This window comes from Chiloscyllium plagiosum, unplaced genomic scaffold (assembly GCF_037043375.1).
Source record: "Chiloscyllium plagiosum isolate Xiang-an unplaced genomic scaffold, Cpla_swu_hap1 HiC_scaffold_3, whole genome shotgun sequence".
Classification (NCBI taxonomy): domain Eukaryota; kingdom Metazoa; phylum Chordata; class Chondrichthyes; order Orectolobiformes; family Hemiscylliidae; genus Chiloscyllium; species Chiloscyllium plagiosum.
The window spans coordinates 20,116,940-20,144,888 of NW_028270141.1; the positions used below are offsets into that span (position 1 = coordinate 20,116,940).

Here is a 27,949-nt window from a genome sequence, read left to right on the forward strand (position 1 = left end):
TTAGGGTCTAGACTACCTTCTGAATATTTTAAGGGGGCTTGGTCTGATCCATAACAACATTCAAGTCATTAATACATATTGTAAGTAATTGTGGCTCCAGCACTGATCCCTGTGGCACACTACGAATGACATTTTTCCATCCTGAAAAATGTCCCCTTTCTTCCAGCATCTTCTATACTTAGCAGGTCCTTTATCCATGTGGATATACTCCCTCCAACATTCACTTTCCTCTTTCAAAGTGGGGGTGAAAACCTTTGCACTATTAACAAATAGCAGAGAAAAAAACAAATCCAGGCAGTGGGTCTAAGCATAATATAGTTTTAGTGCTGTAACATGAACTGTCTAATATACTATATGTGCTGTTAAATAGAAGGCAACATTCCCAATGAAGTTTTCACATGATGTCTTTTTCTCTAACTTTATCCTACTGTGAAAATCAATAAAGATTGAAATACTTAAGGCATTTGAGGAATACTTTAATGAATCACTTTGCTCTAAGACTTTTGAAATACAAATATATCAATCAAAGCCAATTCAAAATTGTTATTTTTCTATTTTATGTTCTTAATCAATTCCAACTGGTAGAAATCAAAACAATGTTGTAATTTCCAAAAGTATTTAACCCAATGGAGATACAAAACGTATATTTGGAACTTTCTGGTAGCATAGAAACATCCCAACAAAATGTCTGTTGCATCACTAATTTTGTAGCTTTAATATTTTCATAATACTCAAACAGTGAACATCATTCAATTCATTCTTATGGACATAAATATCTCAGACATCTGAATATTTTGGAAATAATTGTTACTGTAATTTAAGGACATCTGGATTTTAATATTTGTTGTAAAATTAGGACAGATTAGTCTTCGGTTAATATGTAGATACGCTTCTCTATACAAACTACACCAAAGTAACAAATAACTTGAACAATAGGGATGCATAGACACACACGTGTATTACAGCATAAAATAAATTGCTTACCTCTTTTTGTTCTACCTGTAGCCCTGCTTTTAATACATCTCGAAGTTGAACCAGTTGTTTTCTTTCTTCATCCTGTACTTGTTTTATCTAGAAATATTTCACATACCAAAAGTAGTTCTTCCAGACACAAGGAGCAGATTTATAAAAATAAACTGAAGCATGTGCTTTTTTCCCCCATAAGTACAGATTAAATAATAATTAAGAAAATCACATGCTTACAAAGTACTACCACAGTTTAATGATAATGATAAAAGCAAAATTGTCCTACTTATTTAAAAAAATTAATTTCACGTGCTGTTAGCTCCCAACCTGAACCAACTAGGGGGCTAAGAATACTCGGAGCCCAACTCATCCTCAAAAGGATCAGTACAGCATCATCAAACTAAATAGCACACCTTGCATTTTGTTTTGTTTGCTTCTCTTTATTTAGTTATTAATTTGGAACATCTCCCACTAAATTTCAGCCATCTCTTAACTGTTTTAAGTCTTTAAATGCTGGTTGCGTTTATATTCTCAGGTGTTTTGGGCTAAAATCTCTAGCATTATTACTGATTTTACTAGGTTTCGGGGACAAGACATAAAATGTATTTTGTTTTAAAACATGGTGACTTCAGAGAAGGCTAAGTGCTGTTTGCAAGGACTAGCCCAAATACTCTGGAGTGGAGGTGATTCTCTAAAAGTCCTAAATGCATGCCCCCTAGCATTAGGCATTTCAACTCTGGGGAAAAAAGATTCTGACTGTCAATCCTATCTTTGCATCTCAATTTTATAGACTTCTGTCAAGTCTCCCCTCAACTTCTGCTGCTCCAGAGAAAACAACCCGAGTTTTGCTAGACTCTCCTTATAGCTCATACCCTCTAATCCAGGCAGCATCCTGGTAAACCTCTTCTGCACGCTGTCCAAAGCTTCATCCTTCCTGTAATGTGGTGACCAGAATTGAACGCAATACACTAAGCATGGCCTAACTAGTCTTAGAAATCTGAAACACAACATCCTCTTGTACTCAGTTCCCTGACCAATAAAGGCAAGTATGCCGTACACCTTCTTTACCACCCTATCCACTTGCACGGCCACTTTCAGAGAGCTATAGACTTGAACCTCAAGATCGCTCTGTATTTCAATGCTGTTTAGGGTCCTGCCATTAACTATACTTTTTCTTAACATTTGATCTCCCAAAGTGCAGCACCTCATACTTAGATGGATTAAACTCATCTGCCATTTCTGCCACTGATCTATATCCCACTGTATCTTTTGACAACCTTCTTCACTACCCACAACTCCACTGATCTTTGTATCGTCTACAAACTTACTAACCCACCCAGCTACATTTTCATCCAAGTTTATGCTTATCACAAACAGAAGTCCCAGTACAGATCTCTGTGGAAACCATGAGTCACAGACCTCCAGCAAGAAAAACACCCTTCCACCACTACCTTATGCTTTCTATGGGCAAGCCAATTCTGAATCCACGCAGCCAAGTCACTGTGGATCCCATGCATCTTAATCTTCCAGATAAGCCTACTATGATGGACCTTGTCATAAGCCTTACTAAAATCCATGTAGACAACATTGCTCTATCCTCATCGATCACCTTTGTCACCTCCTTGAAAAATTCAAATCGAATTAATAAGACATAACCTGCCCCCCATAAAGCCATGCCGACTGTCCCTAATTAGGCCAACCTTTTCCAAATGCTTGTAAGTCCTATCCCTAAGAATTCTCTGTAGTAGCTCCCCAATCACCGATGAAAGACTCATCGGTTTATAGCTTTCATTCTTGAACAGAGAAACAACATTAGCTATTCACCCGTTGTCTGGGAACTCTCCAGTGGCTAACAAGGATACAAAGATCTTAGTCAAGGCTCCAGCAATCTCCTCTATTGCCTTTCTCAATAACCTGGGGTAGATACCATCGAGCCCTGGGGATTTACCCACCTCAATACTCTTCAAGAGGCCCTACACTACTTCTTTCTGATCTCAAAATGCCTTAGGATATTAGCATGCTCCAAACAAATCTCACTATCCTCAATATCTTTCTCCTGAGTGATGCAAATTACTCATTTAGGATCTCAACCACATCCTCTGCCTCCAAGCACAAGTTCCTTCCTTTATCCTTGAGTAGTCCTACCTTCTCCACAGTTATCTTCTTGTTTTTAATGTATGTATAGAATACCTTGGGATATCTCTTTAACCCAACTTGCCACGGTCATTTCATGGCCCTTCTTGCTCTCTGAATTCTCTGCTGGAGTACTTTCCTGTTTTCTTCATATTCCATGCGGGACATTTCCAATTTCAGCTTCCTAAACATTACCTATAATTCTTTTTACCCTTTGACTAAATTCACAACCTCCATTGGTTATCAAGGGTTCCTTATCGTGCCATTCGTGCCCTTATTCCTTACTGGAACAGGTCAGTTTTGAATTTTCATCAGATCTTTAAACAACTCCCACATTTCAAATGTGGACTTGCCAGACAACAACTCCTCCTAGTTAACACTCCCCAGCTCCTGCCTCAATTTGCTCTCCCCAGATTTAGTACCCTCCTGCAAGGTCCTGACTTATCCTTGTTGATAGCTATCTTAAAACTTAAGGAATTCTGATAACTGTTCCCAAAATGCTCTCCCACTGAAAGGTCAGTCACCTGGCCAGGCTCATTACCTAATACAAGGTCCAGTATGGCCCCTCCTTAAGTGTTTCAAGAAACATCCTCTTGGATGCAATCAACAAATTCTGCCCCATCTAAACCTCTTGCTCTGAGGGAGTTAAAATCACCCACTATGATAATCCTGCTATCAGTGCATCATTAATTATCTTACGACATATATGTTCTTCAATGTCTCACTAGCTGTTGCGGGGGCCTATAGTATAAGTTGGGGCAGGGGAAGCTACAGTATAACCATCTCCAATAAGAGATGAGCAAACCACTACCCCTTGATACTCAATGATGCCATTACTGAACCAATATACTGGGATTACCATGAACCAGAAACTGATTTGGACTCACCATATAAGTATAGCAGCTACAAGAGCAGGGCAGATGCTGGGAATTATGCAATGAGTAACTTACCTCCCAACTACATCTGTCCACTAACAAGGCACAAGTCAGGAATCTGTTAGAAACCTCCCATATGTCCAAATGTGCGCACCACCATCAATACTCAAGAAGCTGGACATAATCCCAAGACAAAGTAGCAACCTTGATTAGCACAACATCCACAAACATCCAATCCCTCCACCACCAACACTGAACAACAGCAAATGTGTATCACCTACAAGGTGCTCTGCAGGAATTCACCATGGCTCCTTACACACCACTTTTCAAACTCACAATGCCTTCCATCTAGAAGGACAAGGACAGCAGATATATGGGAACACCCCCACCTGCAAGTTCCCCTCCAAGCCACTCACCATCCTGACTTGGAAACACACCTTTGTTCCTTCACTGCCGCTAGGTCAAGCTCCTGGAATTCCCTTCCTAATAGCATTGTGGATCTACCTACAGCACATTGACTGCCATGAAACAAGAAGGCAGCTCATCACTACCTTCTCAAGAGCAACTAGGAACAGGCAATAAATAATGTTGAGCCAGTGACACCCATTTTCTATGAGCAAATAAAAAATTTTTATACAATCCCCAGAGGTTCTTCTCACGACACACCAGAGGTGCTGGACCTTTCAGTTCTCCCCTGCCTATGATATCAAAACCTGCAAGGCAAGACGGTGAAACAGGTCTGGACCATTTAGCCCTAAAGATACCCGGATATGACTGCCTAAGTCTTGCAAGCCCACAGGGCAAGCTTCCTTCACCCTGGCTATAGATGTGGGGATTGCACGTAGACAGTAGTGGGAACAGTAGCAGGAAGCAGGGGATCCCTAGTCCATAGTCGCTCCAATCCTAATATCTTCCCACACCCCCATGGGACCTTACTATGCAATCGTAGAAGGTGTAACTCAATACCTTCTACCTGCCCATTTACTTCCTCTCTCCTCACTATCCAAGGCTCCAGACACACCTTTCAGGGGTTAAGCAGCAATTTACCTACAGTTCAATCAATCTGGTCTACTGTATTCGCTGCTCTCCTGTACGATGGGGAGATGAATCGCAGACTGGGCAACCACTTTGTGGAACAGCTACGTTCTGTCCATAAAAATGGCCCCAAACTTCCAGTTACCTGCCATTTTAACACTTTAACATGTACCCTGGCCAATTTTTCTGTCTTGGGCCTACTGCTGTGCTCCGGCAAGGCTCAGTGCAAGCTAGAAGAACAGCATCTCATTTTTTGCTTGTGGATCATGCAGCATTCAGGACTCAATATTGAAATCAATGGTTTTAGTTCAATGATGAACACCTTCTTCCCTGTCCTTTTCCCACCCCTACACCCGGGCCCTGTCATCACATGAGCTGCTTTCAGCTGAGCCACCCATTTTCACCTACTTATCATCCACATTCTCACCTCTTCTTTTTCCCTCGTTTAGGATAATCCATCCCCTTGATTCAGTGTCTTCCTCTCCCTTTGGATATTTAGATTACGTTAGATCACTTACAGTACGGAAACAGGCCCTTGGGCCCAACAAGTCCACACCGACCCACCGAAGCGCACCCACCCAGATCCATTCCCCTACATTTACCCCAGTACCTAACACTATGGGCAATTTAGCATGGCCAATTCATCTAACCTGCACATTTTTGGACTGTGGGAGGAAACCGGAGCACCCGGAGGAAACCCACGCAGACACGGGGAGAATGTGCAAACTCCACACAGTCAGTCACCTGAAGCAGGAATTGAACCCAGGTCTCTGGCGCTGTGAGGCAGCAGTGCTAACCACTGTGCCACCCACTTCCTCCACTTATCACTCATTCCCTTACCCTCTGGCCCATCCGTGCCCCATCTTCAGCACATGTAAAGGACCTTTTCTTAGCTGGCATTAGTTCTGAACAAGGGTCACTTGTGGTTGGCCAAAGGGTGGTGGGGTTGTTTGGTGTGTCTGTACCAGAGTTGTTGTTCCCTGTAACACCCCGCGAGTTGGTGCCCTGTCTCCCTGATTTCGAGGAGACCACATCGAGAGCAAAGGATACAGTAGATGGGGTGGGTGGATGTGCAGAAAAATCTCTGCCGGATGTGAGAAGGTTCTTTGGGGCCTTGGATGGAGGAGAGGAGGGGGAGGTCTGGGCACAGGTTTTACACATCTTGTGGCGGCAAGGGAAGGTGCCTGGTGTGAGGGCGAGTTGGTTGGGTGGGGGTGGGGGTGGGGAGTGTGTGAAATAGATGTCCGTATTGAGTTGGCCACCAGAGATAAAGATGGAAGTGGAGGGAGATGTCGAGATGGTCCAGGTGAACTTAAGGTTAGGGTGGAAGGTATTAGTGAAGTTGATGAATTGTTCAACCTCCTCATGGGAGCACAAGGTGGAGGAAAATGTGGGGCATGGTGCTGAGGTAACTGTGGATGATGGATTGTTCCACGTATCCTTTGAAGAGGTGCCAATCATTTGACTGACGGATCTGGTCCACATCCTCAACAATGTCTCCCTGGAATCTTCCCACTTCCTTCTGACCAAAAGGGTAGCATTGGGTACACACATGTACCTCAGGTATGCCTGGCTCTTCGTAGAGTACATGGAATAGTCCAGTTACCCTGGCACCATCTCCCACTTTTTCCTACGCTACATTGATGACTGTATTGGTGCCATCTCGTGCTCCCATGAGGAAGTTGAACAGTTCATCAATTTCACTAATACCTTCCACCCTGACCTTGGGTTCACTTGGACCATCTCAGATACCTCCCTCCCCTTCATGAACCTGTCCATCTCGATCTCAACAAGGACATCTACTTCAAGCCCATCAAGTCCCACAACTACCTAGACTTCACCACCTCCCATCCCGCCTCCTGTAAAAATGTGATCCTTTACTCCCAATTCCTCTGCCTCCGTCTTATCTGTCCCCAGCAGGAGCAATTCCATTCCAGGATATCCCAGATGGTCTCCTACTTCAAGGACAACAATTTCCCCTCCCACATGATCAGCAGTGACCTCCAGCACATCTCCTCCACTTCCCACACCTCCGCCCTTGAACCTCACCCCTTCAATGGCAACAAAGATAGAACACCCCTGGTCCTCACATTCCACCCCAGTGATCTCCCGATACAGCATATTATCCTTTGCCATTTCCATTACCTACAATCAGACCCCATCACCAGAGATCTATCTCCCTCCCCACCTCAATTTCAAATCTCCCCTGCCACCACCTCATCCCAGGTCCAACCCTTCAATTCGGCACTGGTCTCTTGACTTGTCCTAGCTATTCATCTTCCTTCCCACCCATCTGGTCCACCCTCCCCACTGACCTTCATCACCGACCGCCTTCCCAGCTACCTTTCCCCCAGCCCCACCCTTCTATTTATCTCTCATTCCCTTCCCCCGTCACATTCCTGATGAAGGGCTTAGGTCTCTCCTGCTCTTCCAATGCTGCCTAACCTGCTGTGCTTTTCCAGCATTACATTTCTGATCTTTTAGCCTCTCAGATTCAGTGAGCCCCTTCAAAAAATTATTAACATGCCCACAACTTTGGAAATTCCCATGGCTTCCTATGGCCTTGTACCATCCCCACATAGAGGCCAGAGTTACAGTGAACTGCTTTAATGTTCCCTTTCAGAGCTCCCAGTCCTCTTCTACTCACTATGAGGTTACGAACTACAATTTCCCCTATCACTTTCACCATTCTCTCAGATATCTGAGAAAATGATGCCCATCCCCAGAACTGAGTTGCTTGCTTTCTCCAAAACTCCCTGGACTGCCCAAATAAGCTCTAACCAGTATTGACCAAACGTCCAGAACAATCATGACCCAAACCTGGATTGGCATCTCCACAGCTCTGACAAACCAAAGTATAATCCCCATGCTACTTGGCCAGCTGGATTGACTGGAATCCAATCTTTTTACTGCAAAGATAGAGATCCTAGACTCTGTTATGACTAAGCACCTAACTACAGGCAACTCCGATAGAATCATCAAACAAGCCCTTTGACTGACTGTGTCATTACCCCTGACTGACCATAGACCCCTTCACCCTACTTAGTGCTGCTTCCCTTTGACAATGCCATTTTGTTTAAACTATATGTAGTGTGTTTACTAAGTAAAATGCTATCAAATGTACAGGTGCAACATAACGTTACATGGTGCTCCTCAACAATGTGTTCACATCCCTGACAGCTCCCCACTGTCACAAATTGCCTTCCTCTTCCCCATGCTAAAAACGCAAAGCAAGTCATGCAGAGGCTGGCCACTGCATCCCAGTACTCAGGTAAGTGGTTTTAGAAAGCAATGCTAAATACAGAGAGACTGGCAACATCCAAATAAGTGAAAAGCAAATGAGTACTAAGAAAACAAGCTAAAAGCCACAAGATACATCTTGCGCAGATGTATAGAGTATGTGTCTCCTGCATGCAAATCAATCTGGCAAACACATGCCCTAGTGTCCCTGAGCTCCAAACAAAATGTTAAAGGACTGAATTGGTGTGAGTGTTGGTCCAAAAGGAGGCATGCCAATGTTGTGAGGCTGACACTTTGCCGACACTGACTTGTGTGAATGGCAGCTCGATGAGGATAATGGACCATGCAAAGACTTGGGTGTGAAGAAGCAATTTCCTGGGATTTGTGAGCTGCAGCCACCAGGTACCCACTTTGATTTATGTATCTTTTCAGAACAATACTAAAGAAGGGTCATTGCATCTGAAATGTTAACTCTGATTTCTCTTCATGGATACTGCAAGGCCTGCTGAGTTTTTCCAGCAATTTTTGGTTTCAAAAATCAAAGGAATTCGGACTTTAATGAGATGCAAATACATGGAAATGAGGTAGTTCCTGCATAATGGCAAGATTATGAAGTGTCTGTTTATGACTAGCGGAGAAAAATTGGGGAAAAAAGTCTCCATATTGGATTCTTCCTCTATATTTCCATCTTTGTCGTGATTACTTGCATCATACTAGGGAGGGGAAAATTCTGTGCATTGATTTGAACCCTTTAACACAAAGGCCTCAGTTTAACTAAAAGCACATACCACTTTATAGAGGTTGCTTACTTAAGAACCACAGCAATCCCCAATACCATTATTTTTCAAAGGTGATTGAAATTCTGTCAACAAACATAGGAACAGACAAGCAAATGCAAGTTGCCTGAATAGTTTTAATAAATTTCCCCAACCTGACAGACCATATTCTTACTGATATACTTAGGAATAATAAAAATAATGTTGAATTCAACAATGCATTTTACCTCCCAAATCAAAGGGGACAATATATGAGTAAAAAGCGTACCCAACTTATGCAAACATATACATGGCAATCTGGGAACACAGCATATTTAAATAGTACCACAGGGCTTCCTATGTATTACTATAGATATTTAGACAGTGAATGGATTACTTGGATTCAGTAGTAGAATTAGAAAAAAATTATCTCCAATAATTATTTCTCCATTAAACTTAGGACTTCAACACAAAGAAGACAGCAGTAATTAAGTTGGCACAAGAAAACAACAGGCACAACCTTGCAACATTTAGAAAAAACTGACACACACTACACACAAAAAGGTCATCACCCTAAATACACCTGCAGTGGACCAATCAGGTATCCGCTAATGAATTTTCATCACATATGCATAAAGCCAGAATATTCCAACCAGACAGAACTACGCATTTGAAACACATTAAAACAGCAAGGATAAGAAGAAAAAAGAATCCTCAGAGGTTACAAGTCTAATTTTTTGAGAGCTAGTTAACACACTACTGCAAAATAGGTTAACAGCAAGACCATTGTTAATTACAACATATTGCACAATAGTGCATTAAATAAAGCAGTTAAGAATATTTTTGAAATGATAAAAGGAAATGCTCATTCACTGAGCCAACATAACATCAGCTTTCAAAAGATGCAAATTCATAAAAAATTTATCAGTCAGAAGCAGAGTGATGATGCCATCTACCCCACTTATTATCAACTCTCCTCTTCCCACACACCAGCCCCAAATTCCAACTCTTGGTAGTCTTTTTTCTTTTCAATTGCCTGACCTCAGTCTCTCTTTATTCCCCTACAGAGACACTCTGTCCGCTACGATTCCAGGGTGCAGACTTAGGTGTTGCCACTCACTTTCTGACCTCCAATCCCAGGCTGCTTCTCTCCCACGTGCAATAATTTATGAGACACAGTTGAGTCTATCGGCAAGTGCAAGAGAGAAACACCTCCTGATTGGAGAAGCAGCTCCTTATATATTCTAATTTTTTCATGAATAAGGGTGATTTTTCTCTTATTGTTCACCTTTCTGATTGACTTTGCCCAGTTTTATTGGTGGGTAGAAGGTGATTCCAGCCACCATCTCCACATATTTGGACCTGTCAACTACAGCCTTTGATACAGTTGATCACATCATCCTACTCTAATATATTTCAACTATCGAGCTGGTGCTTCCATTCTTAGCTATTTTACTGTACCTAGAGAATCACCTACAATGACTTCCCAGCCTACACTTCCATCATCACTTCTGTTGCTCCCTACAGGCCTATCCTCAAGTTCTGTCCTCTTCCTTCTCTACATATTTGTCCTCTGTGACATTATCCAAAATGCCTAATGTCACTTTATAACATTCTTGAAGAACATCCTAAGACATTTTAGTATGTTAAAGGAACGAAGTAGCAAAAAGTTATCAATTCAAAGGGTAATAAACATCATGACAGGTAGCCTCAAGCTCAAACTAGCTGGCCAAAGAAAACAAAAGCATTAAGATCCAATATAGTCTGAATAGTCATTTCTACCGAAGATACCCACCAATTCAATAGTCTTAACTCATCAATCCAGCACTGGCAGGGAGTGCCTTTTCAGGGCCTGAGCGAACAGGCAGATGCAGAACCTTGTCATTTACTATGAGGACACAAGCAACTATCATGCAGCATAGGCTGCTACATTCAATCACAGTCATTGCAAGCCACAGCTGACCTAATGAGAGACATGCTACAATGCTATGGGAATTTCACACTGTGGAGTGGCATAATAGAGCACTATCATTATAATCACCTATTGCAACATCATCTCTACTCAAGCAGACAAAGAGTTTAGTGTCGAACTGCTCTGTAATACTAAGCTCATGGCAGCATAATATAGTTTCCTTTGCTTTTATTTCAGATGTCACTTTTCAGTCCTTTTCAACCTTGGAAAGGGCTACTGACATGTTGAGATGTTTTTTTGAGGGTATCCATAGGCTTTACATATATGCAACTTTCCACCGCTACAATTATGACGATCACTATTCCAGTACTCCAAATCTATACTTAAAGATGTGCGCATGAGCTAAATTGAGAGAACTGAGTGCAATCAAGATGGCTTTATTTGAATTCTGTTAAAGCTTTAAGCAGAAACTGCAGATTTGACTGTCACTAGGCTGTTTAACCATGGAGGATCAGATTGTCTGGTGAAATTCACTTGCATATACTTTATTATAATAGTTATTGTAAAGTATTTTCTCTACCCTCTGGTCTTGCAATAAAGTCAATTACAGGACCAAAATGTTCCCTTGCTGAGGTCACCAGACAACAGAAATGAGAAATTAAATGAGACCTACAAGCCATCATAACAACTAAGATCTTGGGTTTATACAGCACCTTTATTGTAATAAAATATCCCAATAGCATAAACAATGATATTAAGTTTCATCAGGAGAAAATGTTAGATGACCAAAAACTTTTTTCAAATCCCAAATGGCCTCACCCTTCAATACTTTTGTACTGTCCAACCCCACAAATCTCAAATATCTGCACCCCTCCAATTCTAGTTTCTTATTCTTTGCCAATTTTAATCACTCCAATTGATTGTGCCTGTAATTATATAGGCCCCAAGCTCTGGAATATTTATTCACATCACCACCTTGCATTCCTCCCTTAAGACACTGCTGAAAAATGTGTTGCTGGAAAAGTGCAGATCAGGCAGCATCCAAGGAGCAGGAGAATCGACGTTTCGGGCATAAGCCCTTCTTCAGGAATGAGGAGGGTGTGCCAAGCAGGCTGAGATAAAAGGTAGGGGGAGGAGGGACTTGGGGGAGGGGCATTGGGAATGCGATAGGTGGAAGGAGGTTAAGGTGAGGGTGATAGGCCGGAGAGGAGTTGGGGCGGAGATTGCAGGTCAAGAAGGCGGTGCTGAGTCTGAGGGTTGGGACTGAGATAAGTGGGGGGAGGGGAAATGAGGAAGCTGGAGTAATCTGCATTCATCCCTTGTGGTTGGAGGGTTCCTAGGCGGAAGATGAGGAGCTCTTCCTCCAGGCGTCGTGTTGCCATGGTCTGGCAATGTAGGAGGCCAAGGACCTGCATGTCCTTGGCGGAGTGGGAGGGGGAGGAAAAGTGTTCAGCCACGGGGCAGTTAGGTTGGTTGGTGCGGGTGTCCCAGAGGTGTTCTCTGAAACGTTCCGCAAGTAGGCAGCCTGTCTCCCCAATATAGAGGAGGCCACATCAGGTGCAGCGGATGCAGTAAATGATGTGTGTGGAGGTGCAGGTGAATTTGTGACGGATATGGAAGGATCCCTTGCGGCCTTGGAGGGAAGTGAGGGGGGAGGTGTGGGCACAAGTTTTGCATTTCTTGCGGTTGCAGAGGAAGGTGCCTGGAGTGGAGGTTGGGTTGATGGGGGGTGTGGACCTGACGAGGGAGTCGCAGAGGGAGTGGTCTTTCCGGAACGCTGATAGGGTTGGAGGGGGTGGGGGGGTGGGGGGAGTGGAATATATCCTTGGTGGTGGGGCCTGTTTGGAGGTGGCGGAAATGACGAAGGATAATACGATGTATCTGGAGGTTGGTGGGGTGGTAGGTGAAGACCAGTGGAGTTCTGTCCTGGTGGCTATTGGAGGGCAGGGTTCAAGGGCGGAGGAGCGGGAAGTGGAGGAGATGCGGTGGAGAGCATTGTCAACCACGTCTGAGGGGAAATTGCGGTCTTTGAAGAAGGAGGCCATCTGGGTTGTTCGGAATTGGAATTGGTCCTCCTGGGAGCAGATGTGGCGGAGGCGAAGGAATTGGGAATATGGGATGGCGTTTTTACAGGGGGCAGGGTGGGAGGAGGTGTAATCTAGGTAGCTGTGGGAGTCGGTTGGTTTATAGTAAATGTGCTGTGGGACTCGGTTGGTTTGTAGTAAATGTGCTGTGGGAGTCGGTCGGTTTATAGTAAACGTGCTGTCGGAGTCGGTCTGCAGTCCTCACTTTCTCCCTTAAGACACTACCTATAATCTACTTTTATGAGGTTAGTTAACAGGTAGGTACAGAAATATTGAAGATTGAGGCGATGTTGGGAGGTGAAAACAAGGATGAGAATTTTAAAATCATGGCATTGCTTGACCAGGAGCCAATGTTGGTCAGTGAGCAACAGGACAGATAAGGAAAAGGACCATTGGCGAGTTAAGATACGGGCAGTAGAGGTTTGGATGATCAAGCTTACAGTGGGTAGAAATGAGAGAGAACAGCTAGGAATGTATTGGAGCAGTTAAGTCTGGAGGCAAAGGCATGAATGAACAAGTGTAATTTGCAACCAATTTTAATACTTCCTCAATAAACAAATAAAGTTTCAGACAGTCATAATTCCACTTACAGCATGCAAATCTGTAGCCAGTTTCTCCATGGAAGGTTTTAAATTTTCTACAGCCTTCAAGCCATCCTGAAAGAAACTGTTACGAAATGGTTAAACTGAAATGCATCTTACATATTAACAATAAACTATCAGCATAATAACCAAATAACTGAGCAAACAATGAGGCAAATTTTAGAAGTAAATACTGCATAAATTCTTTTTAACAGAATTCAACATATAATCAAAACAGTTATGATTTTTTGGTAACATGAAATAAAGCACAAAACAAAACTTACTTGCATTGTGCATGGAAATATTTAATCAGATTCTGGAGTAAGTCAACACCTTTCTTAATCTTGATCTCATTGACTTTAAGCAAATACTGTAGAAAAAAATATTTTTAAACTGAACATACTGAAGAATTCAATATTAAATGAAAGAAAACTAGTATAACAAAAAAAAAGTTCTCAAGGAAGATGTACAACTGCTAGTTCCAGTGGAACTTGTTAATAAACTACACAATTAAATTGTCATTAACATTTGTGAATTATGTATCACAGATAAGTGTATGTTGGTTAATAAATTTGCTAAGAAAGTTGCATACAACATGCTGCACACAACATTAATAGTGTGGCTTTACTGACATATGTAAAAATGAGTTGTGATAACAATGTGGCTGAAAATCCTTAGCCCTGTTCCACCAGAAATGTAAAAGTGTACGTGCCCGTAACTTTCACTTCTGATCCTTATGGGTCAAATTCCTGGGACTTCCTTGTCAACAACGCTGTGGAGTACCTGATGGACTGCAGAAGTACAAGATAATGGCTCAACACCAACCTCTCAAGGCAATTAAGGAAATGCAGTAAATGCTGGCTATGCAGCAACACACTGATCCCATGAAAGGAGTGTCTGGGACATGGGCAAGATCTAAATTTAACAGCCATTTTAATCAACCTTTTTAGACATGTTGTGTCACACATCTCTGAGCAAGTGGGATTTAAAGCCAGACATTCAAGCTACCACGGCAATTCTATATAGTTTCAATTTACACTTTCATGATGTATCTCCAGCAACCAATACGAATGGAGGCATGCGTGCCCAGTCACGAGTACTTCCAGGAAAATTATTATTTTTCCAGTAAGGTCGTCAATTGTAAGTGAACCGAGTTACTAGAATTTACATGGGATCCACATCAGCAGCCATCGGTGGATTCCACTGTGCAGTTGCACCAACTTGTATATCTGCGATAAGAGGGTAAGAGTTCAAGAAAATCACAGAAATCCCAAAATCCCAAGCTGAGCTTCCTGTTGGAATCAGCAACTGACAGGAATCTAAATGAAGATTTATATTCCAAAGTCCCAAGAGAATAGAGCAAACAGAAATGAATGAAAACAAGGAAATAAAAACTTGTAAGAGCCTCTTCTTGCCACCACTGTGATTGCGTGTGTTTCCAGCAGATGGAAATACTGGCAGCTTTCCTAACTGGTACAATGGAACAGTCTGCTTTTTGAGAATGAGCAACAGTATAGACGGCAAGAAAAAGTAGGTGGTTGCTGAAAGTTATTCCTCTGTGCTTGCCTCTGACCCCAGCAACCCCTTTCCCTGCTATCCACACCCTAAGACTCTCACCAATGCCCACACAGACACATAGAGATACATGTCTGAGAATGCACCTCCTGTGGCCACTGCTCCTAGACTTCCAAGTTGTGCTATGAGAAGCCGCAACCTCTAATGAAGTGCTGCAGTTTACACAAGCTGCCATGCTAATGGTTAGCAGCTTCAGGCAGACAGGACTTTCTTTTCCTTGGAGGTGATCCCAGTGGAAAGCTCACCAAGTGATCACTTCAGTGTCAGACAGGCAGAATATCTGGTGGGCATTTTCAGCCATGTCCCAGCTGTCACCATTTTGGATCAAGAAGTGGAAGCTTTGACCTAAAGCCACTGTTGCAATTTAGATTAGATTAGATTAGATTCCCTACAGTATGGAAACAGGCCCTTCGGCCCAACAAGTCCACAAAGACCCTCTGAAGAGTAACCCACCCAGACCCATTCCCCTACTCTATATTTACTCCTGACAAATGCACCTAACACTATGGCAATTTAGCATGGTCAATTCACCTGGCCTGGACATCTTTGGACTGTGGGAGGAAACCCACGCAGACAGAGGGAGAATGTGCACACTCCACACAGACAGTCGCCAGAGGTGGGAATTTCACCTAGGGCCCTGGTGCTGTGAGACAGCAGTGCTAAACATTGAGTCACTGTGCCGCCCCATGATTAGATTAGATTCCCTACAGTATGGAAACAGACCCTTCTGCCCAGCAAGTCCACACTGACCCTCTGAAGAGTAACCCAACCAGACCCATTCCCCCACCCTATATTCACCCCTGACTAACACACCTAACACCATGGGCAATTTAATATGGCCAATTCACCTGACCTGCACATCTTTGGATTGTGGGAGGAAACCGGAGCACCCGGAGGAAACCCACGCAGACACAGGGAGAACATGCAAGCTCCACACAGCCAGTTGCCCCAGGCTGGAATTGAACCCGGGTCCCTGGTGCTGTGAGGCAGTAGTCATAACCACTGAGCCACCGTGTTGCCCGTAAAGGAAAAGTGGCAGTTAATTTCTACAAAACATTCCTCAATGCAACCATAAAATCTGACTTATAACATAGAACAATACAGCGCAGAACAGGCCCTTCGGCCCTCAATGCTGCGGCGACCTGTGAACTAATCCATTCCCCCTACACAATCCCATCATTATTCATGTGCTTATCCAATGATTGTTTAAACGTCCCTAATGTGGTTGAATTATCTACATTGGCAGGCAGGGCATTCCAGGCCCTTAACATTCTGAGTAAATAATTTGTCTCTGACGTCTGTCTTAAGTCAATCACCCCTCAATTTGTGGTTATGCCCCCTCAGACAAGCTGATGTCATCATCCTATGAGAAAGACTTTCATTGTCTACCCTTTCTAATCCTCTGATCTTCTTGTATGTCTCTATCAAATCCCCTCTTAGCCTTCTTCCGTCCAATGAGAACAGACCCAAGTCTCTCAGCCTTTCCTCATAAGACCTTCCCTCCAGACCAGGCAACATCCTGGTAAATCTCCTCTGCACCTTTCCCAATGCTTCCACATGCTTCCTGTAATAGGGGTGACCAGAACTGTACACAATATTACAAGTGTGGCCGCACTAACTGCAGCATAACATTACGGTTCCAGAATTCAATCCCTCTACCAATAAAACCTAACATGCCATATGCCTTCTTAACAGCACTATCAACCTGGGTGGCAACTTTCAGGGATCTATGTACGTGGACTCCAAGATCCCTTTGCACATCCACACTACCAAGAACCTTTCCATTGACCCAGTATTCTGCCTTCCTGTTATTCTTCCCAAAGTGAATCACCTCACATTTATCTGCATTGAACTCCACTTGCCACCTCTCAGCCCAATTCTCCAGTTTATCCAAGTCCCTCTACAACCTGCAACATTCTTCCACACTGTTCACTACTCCACAGAGTTTAGTGTCATCTGCAAACTTACTAACCCATCCACCTGTGCCTACTTCCAAGACATTTATAAAAACGACAAACAGCAGTGGTCCCAAAACAGATCAGTTTACACTAGTAACCGGACTCCAGGCTGAATAGTTTCCATCAATCACCACTCGCTGCTTTCTTACAGAAAGCCAGTTTTTAATCCAAACTGCTAAATTACCCTCAACCTCATGCCTCTGCATTTTCTCCAACAGCCTACCATGTGGAACCTTATCAAAGGCTTTACTGAAGTCCACGTACACCATGTCAACTGCCCTACCCTCATCCACATGCTTGGTCACTTTCTCAAAAAACTCAATGAGGTTTGTGAAACATGACCTGCTCTTGACGAAACCATGTTGACTATCTGCAATCAAATTGTTGCTTGCTAAATGATTATGAATGCTATCTCTTCAATGATGTTAATGCAGGATAGATATTGGTCAGAACACCAGCTCTTCTGCAAAGTAGGGATCTTCTAAGTTCACTTAACAGGGCTGAGAACAGTGATTTAATGTCTCATCGAAACAATGGCACCTCCAACTGTATAGTACTCCCCAGATTTGTCTCCAGGGTGGTTCCAGAACCCACAGCTTTCTAAGAGGCAAGAGTTTAATCACTGAATCATAGCTGACAGCTCATTTAACCCAAATTGCTATACTCCTACATATAAATGACACTGCAGACATTCATCTAATCTGCCCAAGAAAGAAAGCAATGGAATTGTGATGTATACATTTCTAATTGAGGTGGAGCTTTTATAGATTATTGTGGACAAATTGTAAATGACTGCAACTTATGTTTAGACAGCATAAAATCAATTTAAAAATCAACTGACGCATGCAAATAGATGTTACATATAAATAAGTGTAAATTAATCTACAAGACTATAATAATAGTTTTTAAAATTAGCAGCTAACCATCCCAAATAAAATCTGACAGGTAATGACCGAAAACAATACAAATAGCCCCACACGGTACAGCAATAGTTGACGAAATACAGGTACACAATCATTTATCCGAAAATCCAAAATCCGAAAAGCTTCAAAATCCAAAGTCTTTTTCATGAATTTTATTTTTGTATCACAAGGTTGTTTGGAGTGCAAACAGGTGACCCAACTCCACACTCACTTGACCCACGTCACTCAGATGTGACGTGGTGGCATGGCCCAGCACTGGCAGGCGTCAATTGTGTCTCAGCACTCATATTTGTCACACGTGGGTCAGCTGTTGGTAAGTTTTTTTTAGTTCACAGTGAAAACGTCATTTATTCTGAAATCCGAAAATGTCAGAAATCCAGAAAAAAACTGGCCCCAAGGATTTCAGATAAAGGACTGCACACCTGTAATATCCTAATTACAATAGCCTGCACTAAAAAGCCACAATTTGCCAAAATTAAATTTACCTCACACATTTGTAATTGAAAGAATCGCCGCTCTTTCTCCATTTCTTCAGCAATTTCTGCTCCACTTATTTCTGTGCGGATCATACCATGTTGCTTGGCATGTTCTTTTTTCTCCTTTTCAATTTTTGTACTGCAAACAAAATTATAGTATTGCAGTCATGTTAAAATTACATTAATTTTTTCCAATTTAGCATTCAAACCTCACAAAGATCACTATTGTCTTATGTAATAAATCTTGAGACTGGTTCAAAGGCAGATGTATTAAATGATCTTATCTTGAGATTCTGCTTCAACTATCTTTCGATCGTCAACCTCCAAATCCTTATGCTTTTCCATAGTTTTCACACAAAATACATTTGAAAGAACAGTTAAACACATCCACTTCAATTCTTTCAACCTTTACTTTCTCAAAGAAATCTATGATGGCAGATTTGTCAGGAACATCTTCCTTTATGAAGTGCTGGCTACTGCTAATGATTTTCTGTGGAACTAGCTCTGTGGAACTGTGTCAGACATACATCAAACTGGAACAGACCTGTAACTTATTATTTCTAGAAACTAAGCTATTATTTCTTAATTTTTTTCAGGATGGTCAGTTATATCCATTGAGATCACAACACTTTGATGTCCTCCAATTTGCTTTTTTAAATATTTCCCTTTTAGTCCGCACCTCACAATTAACAAATTAAAAAATTCAGTTCCTGCTCAGTACCTTCTCTTTTCCTTAAATATGTTGAATCAAAAAAAAATTTGAAGTGGGATCAAAGAGTTGAATTTGTGCTAGGGTGGGGTTCTCTCTCCCCCCAGTGGCAGCTTTCCCTGCAGCCATATCATGGCTGTCAGCCATTACTTGGCTTAAGGCAAGCCTTGGGCCGTTATTGGAGAAGAAGTCCTACCTCCAAGTCAAATGGCTGGCAGTTCTCACCCCCGCAGAGCCACTGGAAGCAATGGCACTAACATCAACTACAGGAACTCCACTCAACAAGAGGAACCATGGAGGTCAGGGGAAAGTAAGTCTGTTTTTTTGCGGAGGAAAGCCTGGGTCGACAAGGAAGGGTGGGAAGAATGGGGTGGGGAGGGGTGGGAGTCTGACTTCCAACAGGCAAAGGCAGCCTGGAAACAAACCACACCCTGCCCCACCACTTTGTTGCCTGCTCTCCAGGTTATAACATTAGTTCCAAGGACACCTAGGACTGCCTAATTCTAACAGCCACTGAAAGAAGTATTGAAGTAACTTAATTGTCCCTTCAATCAGTCCCCAACTGATCCAGCAGCAACAATACAGGAAACTAATCTCAGGTCAATTTAAAGCCTCCCGCTAATGAAAAATGCAATTTTGATGATGACCAGGATTATTTTACCTAATAACCTGTCCAACATTTATCTCTCAACTAAAACCATGAGAACACATTATGTGGTGAGTTATTTACATCATCAAGATTATTATCCAAGGGCATTTTGAGGTTATGAAAGATGCATATAAATGCAAGTTCTTCTTGCTCGAAGGCTACCTAATAAAATGACTGGAATACAAAAAAATTGAAAGTTACAATCATCCGAGGTTTCCCTAGTTATTGAAACGAAATTAGATGTATCAACTGTTTTGGAGAATAAATGAGTAAAAAGTATTAATTCTAAACTATATATATCAAATAATGCTATGTAAACTGTTTAATGCTGCATATTAACGAAAAACTTCAATTTTGTCTTTAAACATCAAGTAAATAAACTGCATTATAGCTTCAGTTACAAAGCCACAAAAGCAAACTTTGATGAATGTCTTAAAAACAAAAAAGAAATCACCTTTTTTTTTCTGTGATAGTAATTTTTCAAATAATCTCCTTGCAAAGTGAGGCTAGTAACTACAAAACTCATGTAAATTCTTAAGATAAAGCACATTAAACTAGATGTACAAATGCTTATGCATTGGAACAAAATGCATCACTGGCCTCTTAGTTTGTTTTGTCAGTGCTCAGTGCTCAATCACGTTGTGTAAACTTGGATGCTCATAGTATTTGTGTGTTGCCTGTTAGCAGAGAGAAAGCTGGGAAAACTGTCATTTTTCTTTTGCAATGAACAGTCAAGGAGCTGTATGGCATCACGTTACCATCACTGCCAAACCAACAACCGTATGTGTGCAGCTTATGCTTCAAACAAATAGTCATGGTCTCAAAATCTACGGGGAGCATTCATTAATCGAGTCAATGGGTCTATAGACAGTCAAGGGTGCCTACACAATCAAGAATACAGTCACATCTTATTCTAAGAGCTTGGGCAAAGTCAGTTGGCCACATAGGACAACCAGGGTGTGTGGATCCATCCCATTATAGTACAGAGAGTGGACCACGGCCAGTGTGATGGTCCAAGGCAAGTCCAACCAGTCCAGAGATTAGGTCAGAAGTCACACGGCACCAGGTTTAAGTGAAATCACAAGCTTTCGAAGTTCTGTTCCTTCGTCAGGTGAAGTATAACTAAGGTTTAGGGATTGGCAATAAATCCATTGAAAAGTTTCACAGAGATCAGACAGGGGTCTAATTGGGCTGTTGTTCGGGGTGAATTGTGATCAGTCCTGAGGTCAGTATATTTAAAGTCAAGGGAAGTTATCAGGGACTACTGCTGTGGTGGGAAAGTTGAAGTAGTCAATTGCGGGGACTGAAAGCAGCAAACTGGGACTCAGATAGAGTCATAGAGCTGTACAGCACAGAAATAGACCGTTTGGTCCAACTCGTCCATGCTGACCAGATATCTTAAGTTAATCCTTTCCCATTTGCCAGCACTTGGCCCATATCTCTCCAAATCCTTCTTATTCATATAAGCATCCAGATGCCTTTTAAATGTTGTAATTGTACCAGCCTCCACAACTTCTTCTGGTAGATCATTCCATACGCACACCACCCTCTGCATGAAAATGTTGCCCCTTATGTCCCTTTTATAGTTTTCCCCTCTCGCCTTAAACTTATGCCCTCTAGTTTTGGACTTCCCTACCCTAGGGAAAAGACCTTGGTTACTTAACCTAGCAACACCCCTCATGACTTTATAAACCTTACAAAGGTCACATTGTACTCCAAAAGTGGCCTAACTAATATCCTGTACAGCTCCAATATGATCTCCCAACTCTGACACCCCATGCGCTGACCAATAAAGGCAAGCATACTAATTGCCTTCTTCACTATCCTGGTAAAAACAAAGACTGCAGATGCTGGAAACCACATTCTGGATTAGCGGTGCTGGAAGAGCACAGCAGTTCAGGCAGCATCCAAGGAGCTTCGAAATCGATGTTTCGGGCAAAAGCCTTTCATCAGGAATAACGGCAGTGAGCCTGAAGCGTGGAGAGATAAGCTAGAGGAGGGTGGGGGTGGGGAGAAAGTAGCATAGAGTACAATGGGCGAGTGGGGTAGGGGATGAAGGTGATAGGTCAGGGAGGAGAGGGTGGAGTGGATAGATGGAAAAGGAGATAGGCAGGTAGGACAAGTCCGGACAAGTCATGGGGACAGTGCTGAGCTGGAAGTTTGGAACTAGGATAAGGTGGGGGAAGGAGAATGGAGGAAACTGTTGAAGTCCACATTGATGCCCTGGGGTTGAAATGTTCCGAGGCGGAAGATGAGGCGTTCTTCCTCCAGGCATCTGGTGATGAGGGAGCGGCGGTGAAGGAGGCCCAGGACCTCCATGTCCTCGGCAGAGTAGGAGGGGGAGTTGAAATGTTGGGCCACGGGGCGGTGTGGTTGATTGGTGCGGATGTCCCGGAGATGTTCCCTAAAGCGCTCTGCTAGGAGTCGCTCAGTCTCCCCAATGTAGAGGAGACCGCATCGGGAGCAACGGATACAATAAATGATATTAGTGGATGTGCAAGTAAAACTTTGACGGATGTGAAAGGCTCCTTTAGGGCCTTGGATAGAGGTGAGGGAGGAGGTGTGGGCGCAGGTTTTACAGTTCCTGCAGTGGCAGGGGAAAGTGCCAGGATAGGACGGTGGGTTGTAGGGGGGCGTGGACCTGATCAGGTAGTCACGGAGGAACGGTCTTTGCAGAAGGCAGAAAGGGGTGGGGAGTGAAATATATTCTGGTGGTGGGGTCTGTTTGGAGGTGGCAGAAATGTCGGCAGATGATTTGGTTTATGCGAAGGTTGGTAGGGTGGAAGGTGAGCACCAGATGCGTTCTGTCCTTGTTACAGTTGGAGGGGTGGAGTCTGAGGGTGGAGATGCAGGATGTGGAGGAGATGCGTTGGAGAGCATCTTTAACCACGTGGGAAGGGAAATTGCGGTCTCTAAAGAAGGAGGCCTTCTGGTGTTCTGTGGTGGAACTGGTCCTCCTGGGAGCAGATACGGTGGAGACAGAGGAATTGGGAATACGGGATAGCATTTTTGCAAGGCGTAGGGTGGGAAGAGGTGTAATCCAGGTAGCTGTGGGAGTCGGTGGGTTTGTAAAAAATGTCAGTGTCAAGTCGGTCATCATTAATGGAGATGGAGAGGTCCAGGAAGGGGAGCGAGGTGTCAGAGATGGTCCAGGTAAATTTAAGGTCAGGGTGGAATGTGTTGGTGAAGTTGATGAATTGCTCAACCTCCTCGCGGGCGCACGAGGTGGCGCCAATGCAGTCATCAATGTAGCGGAGGAAGAGGTGGGGAGCGGTGCCGGTGTAATTACAGAAGATCAACTGCTCTACGTAGCCAACAAAGAGACAGGCATAGCTGGAGCCCACACGTGTGCCCATGGCTACCCCTTTGGTCTGGAAGAAGTGGGAGGATTCAAAGGAGAAATTGTTAAGGGTGAGGACCAGTTCGGCCAAACGAATGAGAGTGTCGGTGGAAGGGACGTCTGGAGAGGAAAAAACGGAGGGCTTGGTGGCCCTGGTCATGGCGGATGGAGGTGTAGAGGGATTGGACATCCATGGTGAAGATGAGGCGTTGGGGGCTGGGGAAACGGAAGTCTTGGAGGAGGTGGAGGGCGTGGGTGGTGTCTCGAACACATGTGGGGAGTTCCTGAACTAGGTGGGATAGAACAGTGTCGAGGTAGGTAGAAATGAGTTCAGTGGGGCAGGAACATGCTGAGACAATGGGTCGGCCCGGGTGGTCAGGCTTGTGGATCTTGGGAAGGAGGTAGAACCGGGCAGTGCGGGGTTCCCGGACTATGAGGTTGGAAGCTGTGGGTGGGAGATCTCCTGAGGTGATGAGGTTCTGTATCATCTCCCAGACCATACCTGGTCAGGTCCATGCCCCCCTACAACCCACCCTCCCATCCTGGCACTTTCCCCTGCCACTGCAGGAACTGTAAAACCTGCGCCCACACCTCCTCCCTCACCTCTATCCAAGGCCCTAAAGGAGCCTTCCGCATCAGTCAAAGTTTTACTTGCACATCCACCAATATCATTTATTGTATCCGTTGCTCCCGATGCGGTCTCCTCTACATTGGGGAGACTGAGCACCTCCTAGCGGAGCGCTTTAGGGAACAGCTCCGGGACATCCGCACCAATCAACCACACCGCCCCGTGGCCCAACATTTCAACTCCCCCTCCTACTCTGCCGAGGACATGGAGGTCCTGGGCCTCCTTCACCGCCGCTTCCTCACCACCAGATGCCTGGAGGAAGAACACCTCATCTTCCGCCTCGGAACACTTCAACCCCAGGGCATCAATGTGGACTTCAACAGTTTCCTCATTTCTCCTTCCCCCACCTCACCCTAGTTCCAAACTACCAGCTCAGCACTGTCCCCATGACTTGTCCGGACGTGTCCTACCTGCCTATCTCCTTTTCCACCTATCCACTCCACCCTCTCCTCCCTGACCTATCATCTTCATCCCCTCCCCCACTCACCCATTGTACTCTATGCTACTTTCTCCCCACCCCCACCCTCCTCTAGCTTATCTCTCCACGCTTCAGGCTCACTGCCTTTATACCTGAAAGGCCTTTGCCCGAAACATCGATTTCGAAGCTCCTTGGATGCTGCCTGAACTGCTGTGCTCTTCCAGCACCACTAATCCAGAATTCTTCACTATCCTGTCTACCCAGCATTCCACATTCAAGGAACTATGAACCTGCACTCCAAGGTCTCTTTGTTCAACAACATTCCTTAGAACCTTACCATTTAATGTATAAGCCCGATCTTGTTTTGCCTTTCCAAAATGCAGCACCTCACATTTCGGGACAATAAGTGCTGTTGAGACCATTGCTTTGCTTTTTTTCTCATTTTTGGTTTGGAATTATGAGTTGCAGTTGAGAATTGAACCTTGAACTTTAAACAGCAGCTTGTTTGTAAAAGAAAAGGAGAGAACAAAAGACTGATGTTTGCTGTTGGGAACTGGTTTGGAAAGATACTGCAATTTAATTATTACTCTAAGAACTCTACAGATGAACCAGATTGCATTGGCGTTATCTTAAGGGACTGGCAGCTGGCTGGATGTTGAATCGATCAATCAAGGGAGAACTGGTGCTGGCCAAACAACCAGAGAAGGTTGAAAATGAGAAATTGAAGCGTGAACTGGTTTTGACTGGGTTTTTGAGCTGGAGGCAGGTGTTGCTTTGGAAGCTAAACTACTGTTCTTTTTGCTTTGCTGTCTCTAGTCTCCAATTATCAATTGTCAAAAGTCCTGAGACAGAATCCCAGTGTAAGAAATAAGACAAAGGCTCTGGAAGTCAACAGAAGCTGTTTACATTGACTGATGACTTTGGAATTCAAGCAAGGTGCAATCCCTCAACCATGTAATATAACCCATCAGATTTCCGAAAGACTTGGTATTCTTTGAAATGGTTATCAGACTGGCAAGTTACAAATTTAAAAAAGTTCTCTCTCAATTTTGTCTGTTGGTGTGAATGTGAAAATGGGTGATCAAATAAGTTTGAGCTTAAACCATAGATACTAATGAGATTACTTTGTAGTTCATCCGTGTTTTGCCGAAGTTACATTATTAATGTGTGATAAACTTGGTGTCCAACATGAATAATTGTTGAAGTCTGTATAGGAACAATTTCACAGTTTTGAGAGTCAAACATTTTAATTTCTGGGGTTGACTTTTAGTTTTTCTCTTACATGATAGAACTGATGGACAATTAAGTTACAAAATTCTGTTTGTGAATATATATTTCACTACATCAGCACTAAAAATAAATGTTTAATTATTTATTTATTAGTTCCCTTCTTCTCTGTATCTGAGCAACTGCTTTTCACTCTTTGAAGTGCCAAGGATTATCACCCAATCTGGACAGGCCATTCCACTCTGAAGTCTTAGAAATATCATTCTGAATATACTATCATAATTCATACAAAAAATGTACTATATGACTGATATACACAGATTATAACCTCAATTACAAAAATTCAAAATTTCAAAAAAGCAATACATTGAATACTGAAATTTTTACTGAATTCCATATGGAGTGTTTATTACAAAAAGCCATGCAAATATACAACTTACTACTCCAAAAGAAATTACAAAACTTACACTTTTGTTTCATAGTCTTTCCAGGCTTTATCAAAAGGCTTCTTAAGATCCTACAGATGAATGCAAGTACAAAGGTTAGCAACCAGAACTCCATGAAAAAGCAGAGAACTGTCCTACATCAGTAACAGGAAAATGCTGAATATATTATTAAGCAAATCTTATCAATACATGTAGAAAATCATAACATAATCACTAAATCAACTTGATTTCACAAAAGGGAGATGGCATTTGACAAATATACTAGTGTTTTTAAGATTAAGCTAGCAGGTTAGATAAAGCCAAAGAAATACATGTACTGTATGTGAATTTCCAAAAGGCATAAGGTGTCACACAAAGGGTTAATACTCAAAATAGGTGTGCTTGGAATTGAAAAATATGGTGTGTTGGCTAATGGATGGAAAGCAGGGAGTAAAAATAAATGGGGCACTTTCAAGTTGACATGCTCTGACTAATAAAGTGCAGAAGGATCAGGGTTTAGCAATTTATAATTTATATTGATGACTTTGGACAAAGAAATGGAAAGTAATTTATTGAAGTTTGCTGCTGTTATAAAGATAGCTTGGAATGTAAGTTGTGAGGATAATACAAAGAGATTGCAAAGTGATTATAGACAAATTAAGAGGGGACAACAAAATGGTCGATGCAGTATGTGTGAAGCAAGAGATATGGACTTTGGTAGTAAGAGGAGAAAAGCAGAATATTTTTACAAGGCATGTAACTTGCCAATCTTCATGTTCAGATGGATGTGGCATATTTATACAAGGATCACAAAGTTTATTTGAAGATAATGGAAGGCATTTTGAAGGTAAATGGCACATTTGCCTTTAATGCAACTGGTCCACAGTACAAGAATAATGGACAACAAAGCCAGCGATGCCCACACCCCACAAATGAATACATTTTTAAAATCTAGCAATAATTGTAAACGGCTTGGATAAAACCACACTTGAATTACTCTATTCAGTTATGGTCTCCATATTTAAAGAAGGTCATACTTGCATTACAGGTGGTTCAAAGGACATTCGCTGTACCGGCTGCTGCTTTGAGGGGGCTGTTCCACAATCAGAAACTGAGTAAATTGGACCTATCTTCTCTGGAGTTCAGAAGAACGAGAGGCTCTCTCATTGAAACATACAACATTCTGAAGAGATTGATAGTGCTCTGGATGGGGAAACTGTGTTCACCCTATCTCAGAACAATGTCCAAACATTTTAGACAGAGAAGAGGAGTTATTTCTTTACTCAGAGAGTTGTGTTACTTTGGAATTTTCTACACCACAGGATTGCAGATGGTCCAATATTGAAAAACTTTCAACCAAAATAGGTTTTTGGTCTTGCAAGAATTCAAGGAAAAAAAGGTGCCAGCTTGGAACTATATTTCTGTTCCTTTATTATCACTGGGTCAAAATGTTGAAACACCATTCCTAATAGCATTGTGGGTGTACCTATACCATATGGACTATTGTGGTTCAAATACATAACTCACCACTACATTGTGAAGACTGTTAAGGATGGGCTACAAATTCTGATCCTGTCTATGACGCAGAACGCCCAGTCAACAATAAATTTTCCAAAAAATTTAATGCTGCTCAATTTCAAATAGAATTGGTAAGGAAACTTAGGGCTAAGCACTTTGGTTCTTTTGCCTATGCACTTACAGTATAATTCATTTCCCAAGTTATAATTCACTTCTATGGGTAACTGGAAATGAAGCCTAAGATATAGACTATTCAAGTCTAAAGTTCAATTCTAATTGAAATCAATATTGGAACTGTAACTTAGTTTAAGTATATCCACACCTGGAGAAAATGTCATTATTGCATTAAAAAACTTGCTAGCATATGTCATATTGCCACTTTAAATAATCTACACTTAACCGTCTCCTCATGCAAATTTATAAACATTTTTATGTATCACTGTGCAAATTCATGCTTGCAGATAAAATAATCATGAATCATTGACAAGTGACAATAGAATATATGAGTAGCTTCACTCAGCC

General features: G+C 42.7%; 1 protein-coding gene across 1 annotated transcript in view; it reads right to left on the reverse strand.

Moving 5' to 3' along the window:
• asap2a (ArfGAP with SH3 domain, ankyrin repeat and PH domain 2a) overlaps positions 1-27,949 on the reverse strand; it is a 195,813-nt gene that overhangs the window by 71,861 nt on the left and 96,003 nt on the right. The window contains exons 5-9 of the mRNA XM_087977838.1: positions 25,952-26,001; positions 18,523-18,652; positions 13,866-13,951; positions 13,591-13,666; positions 985-1,071 (exon numbers count right to left, since the gene is read on the reverse strand). Of these exons, the coding sequence (XP_087833964.1) occupies positions 985-1,071; positions 13,591-13,666; positions 13,866-13,951; positions 18,523-18,652; positions 25,952-26,001 (429 nt within the window). The remainder of the gene's footprint in view (positions 1-984; positions 1,072-13,590; positions 13,667-13,865; positions 13,952-18,522; positions 18,653-25,951; positions 26,002-27,949) is intronic.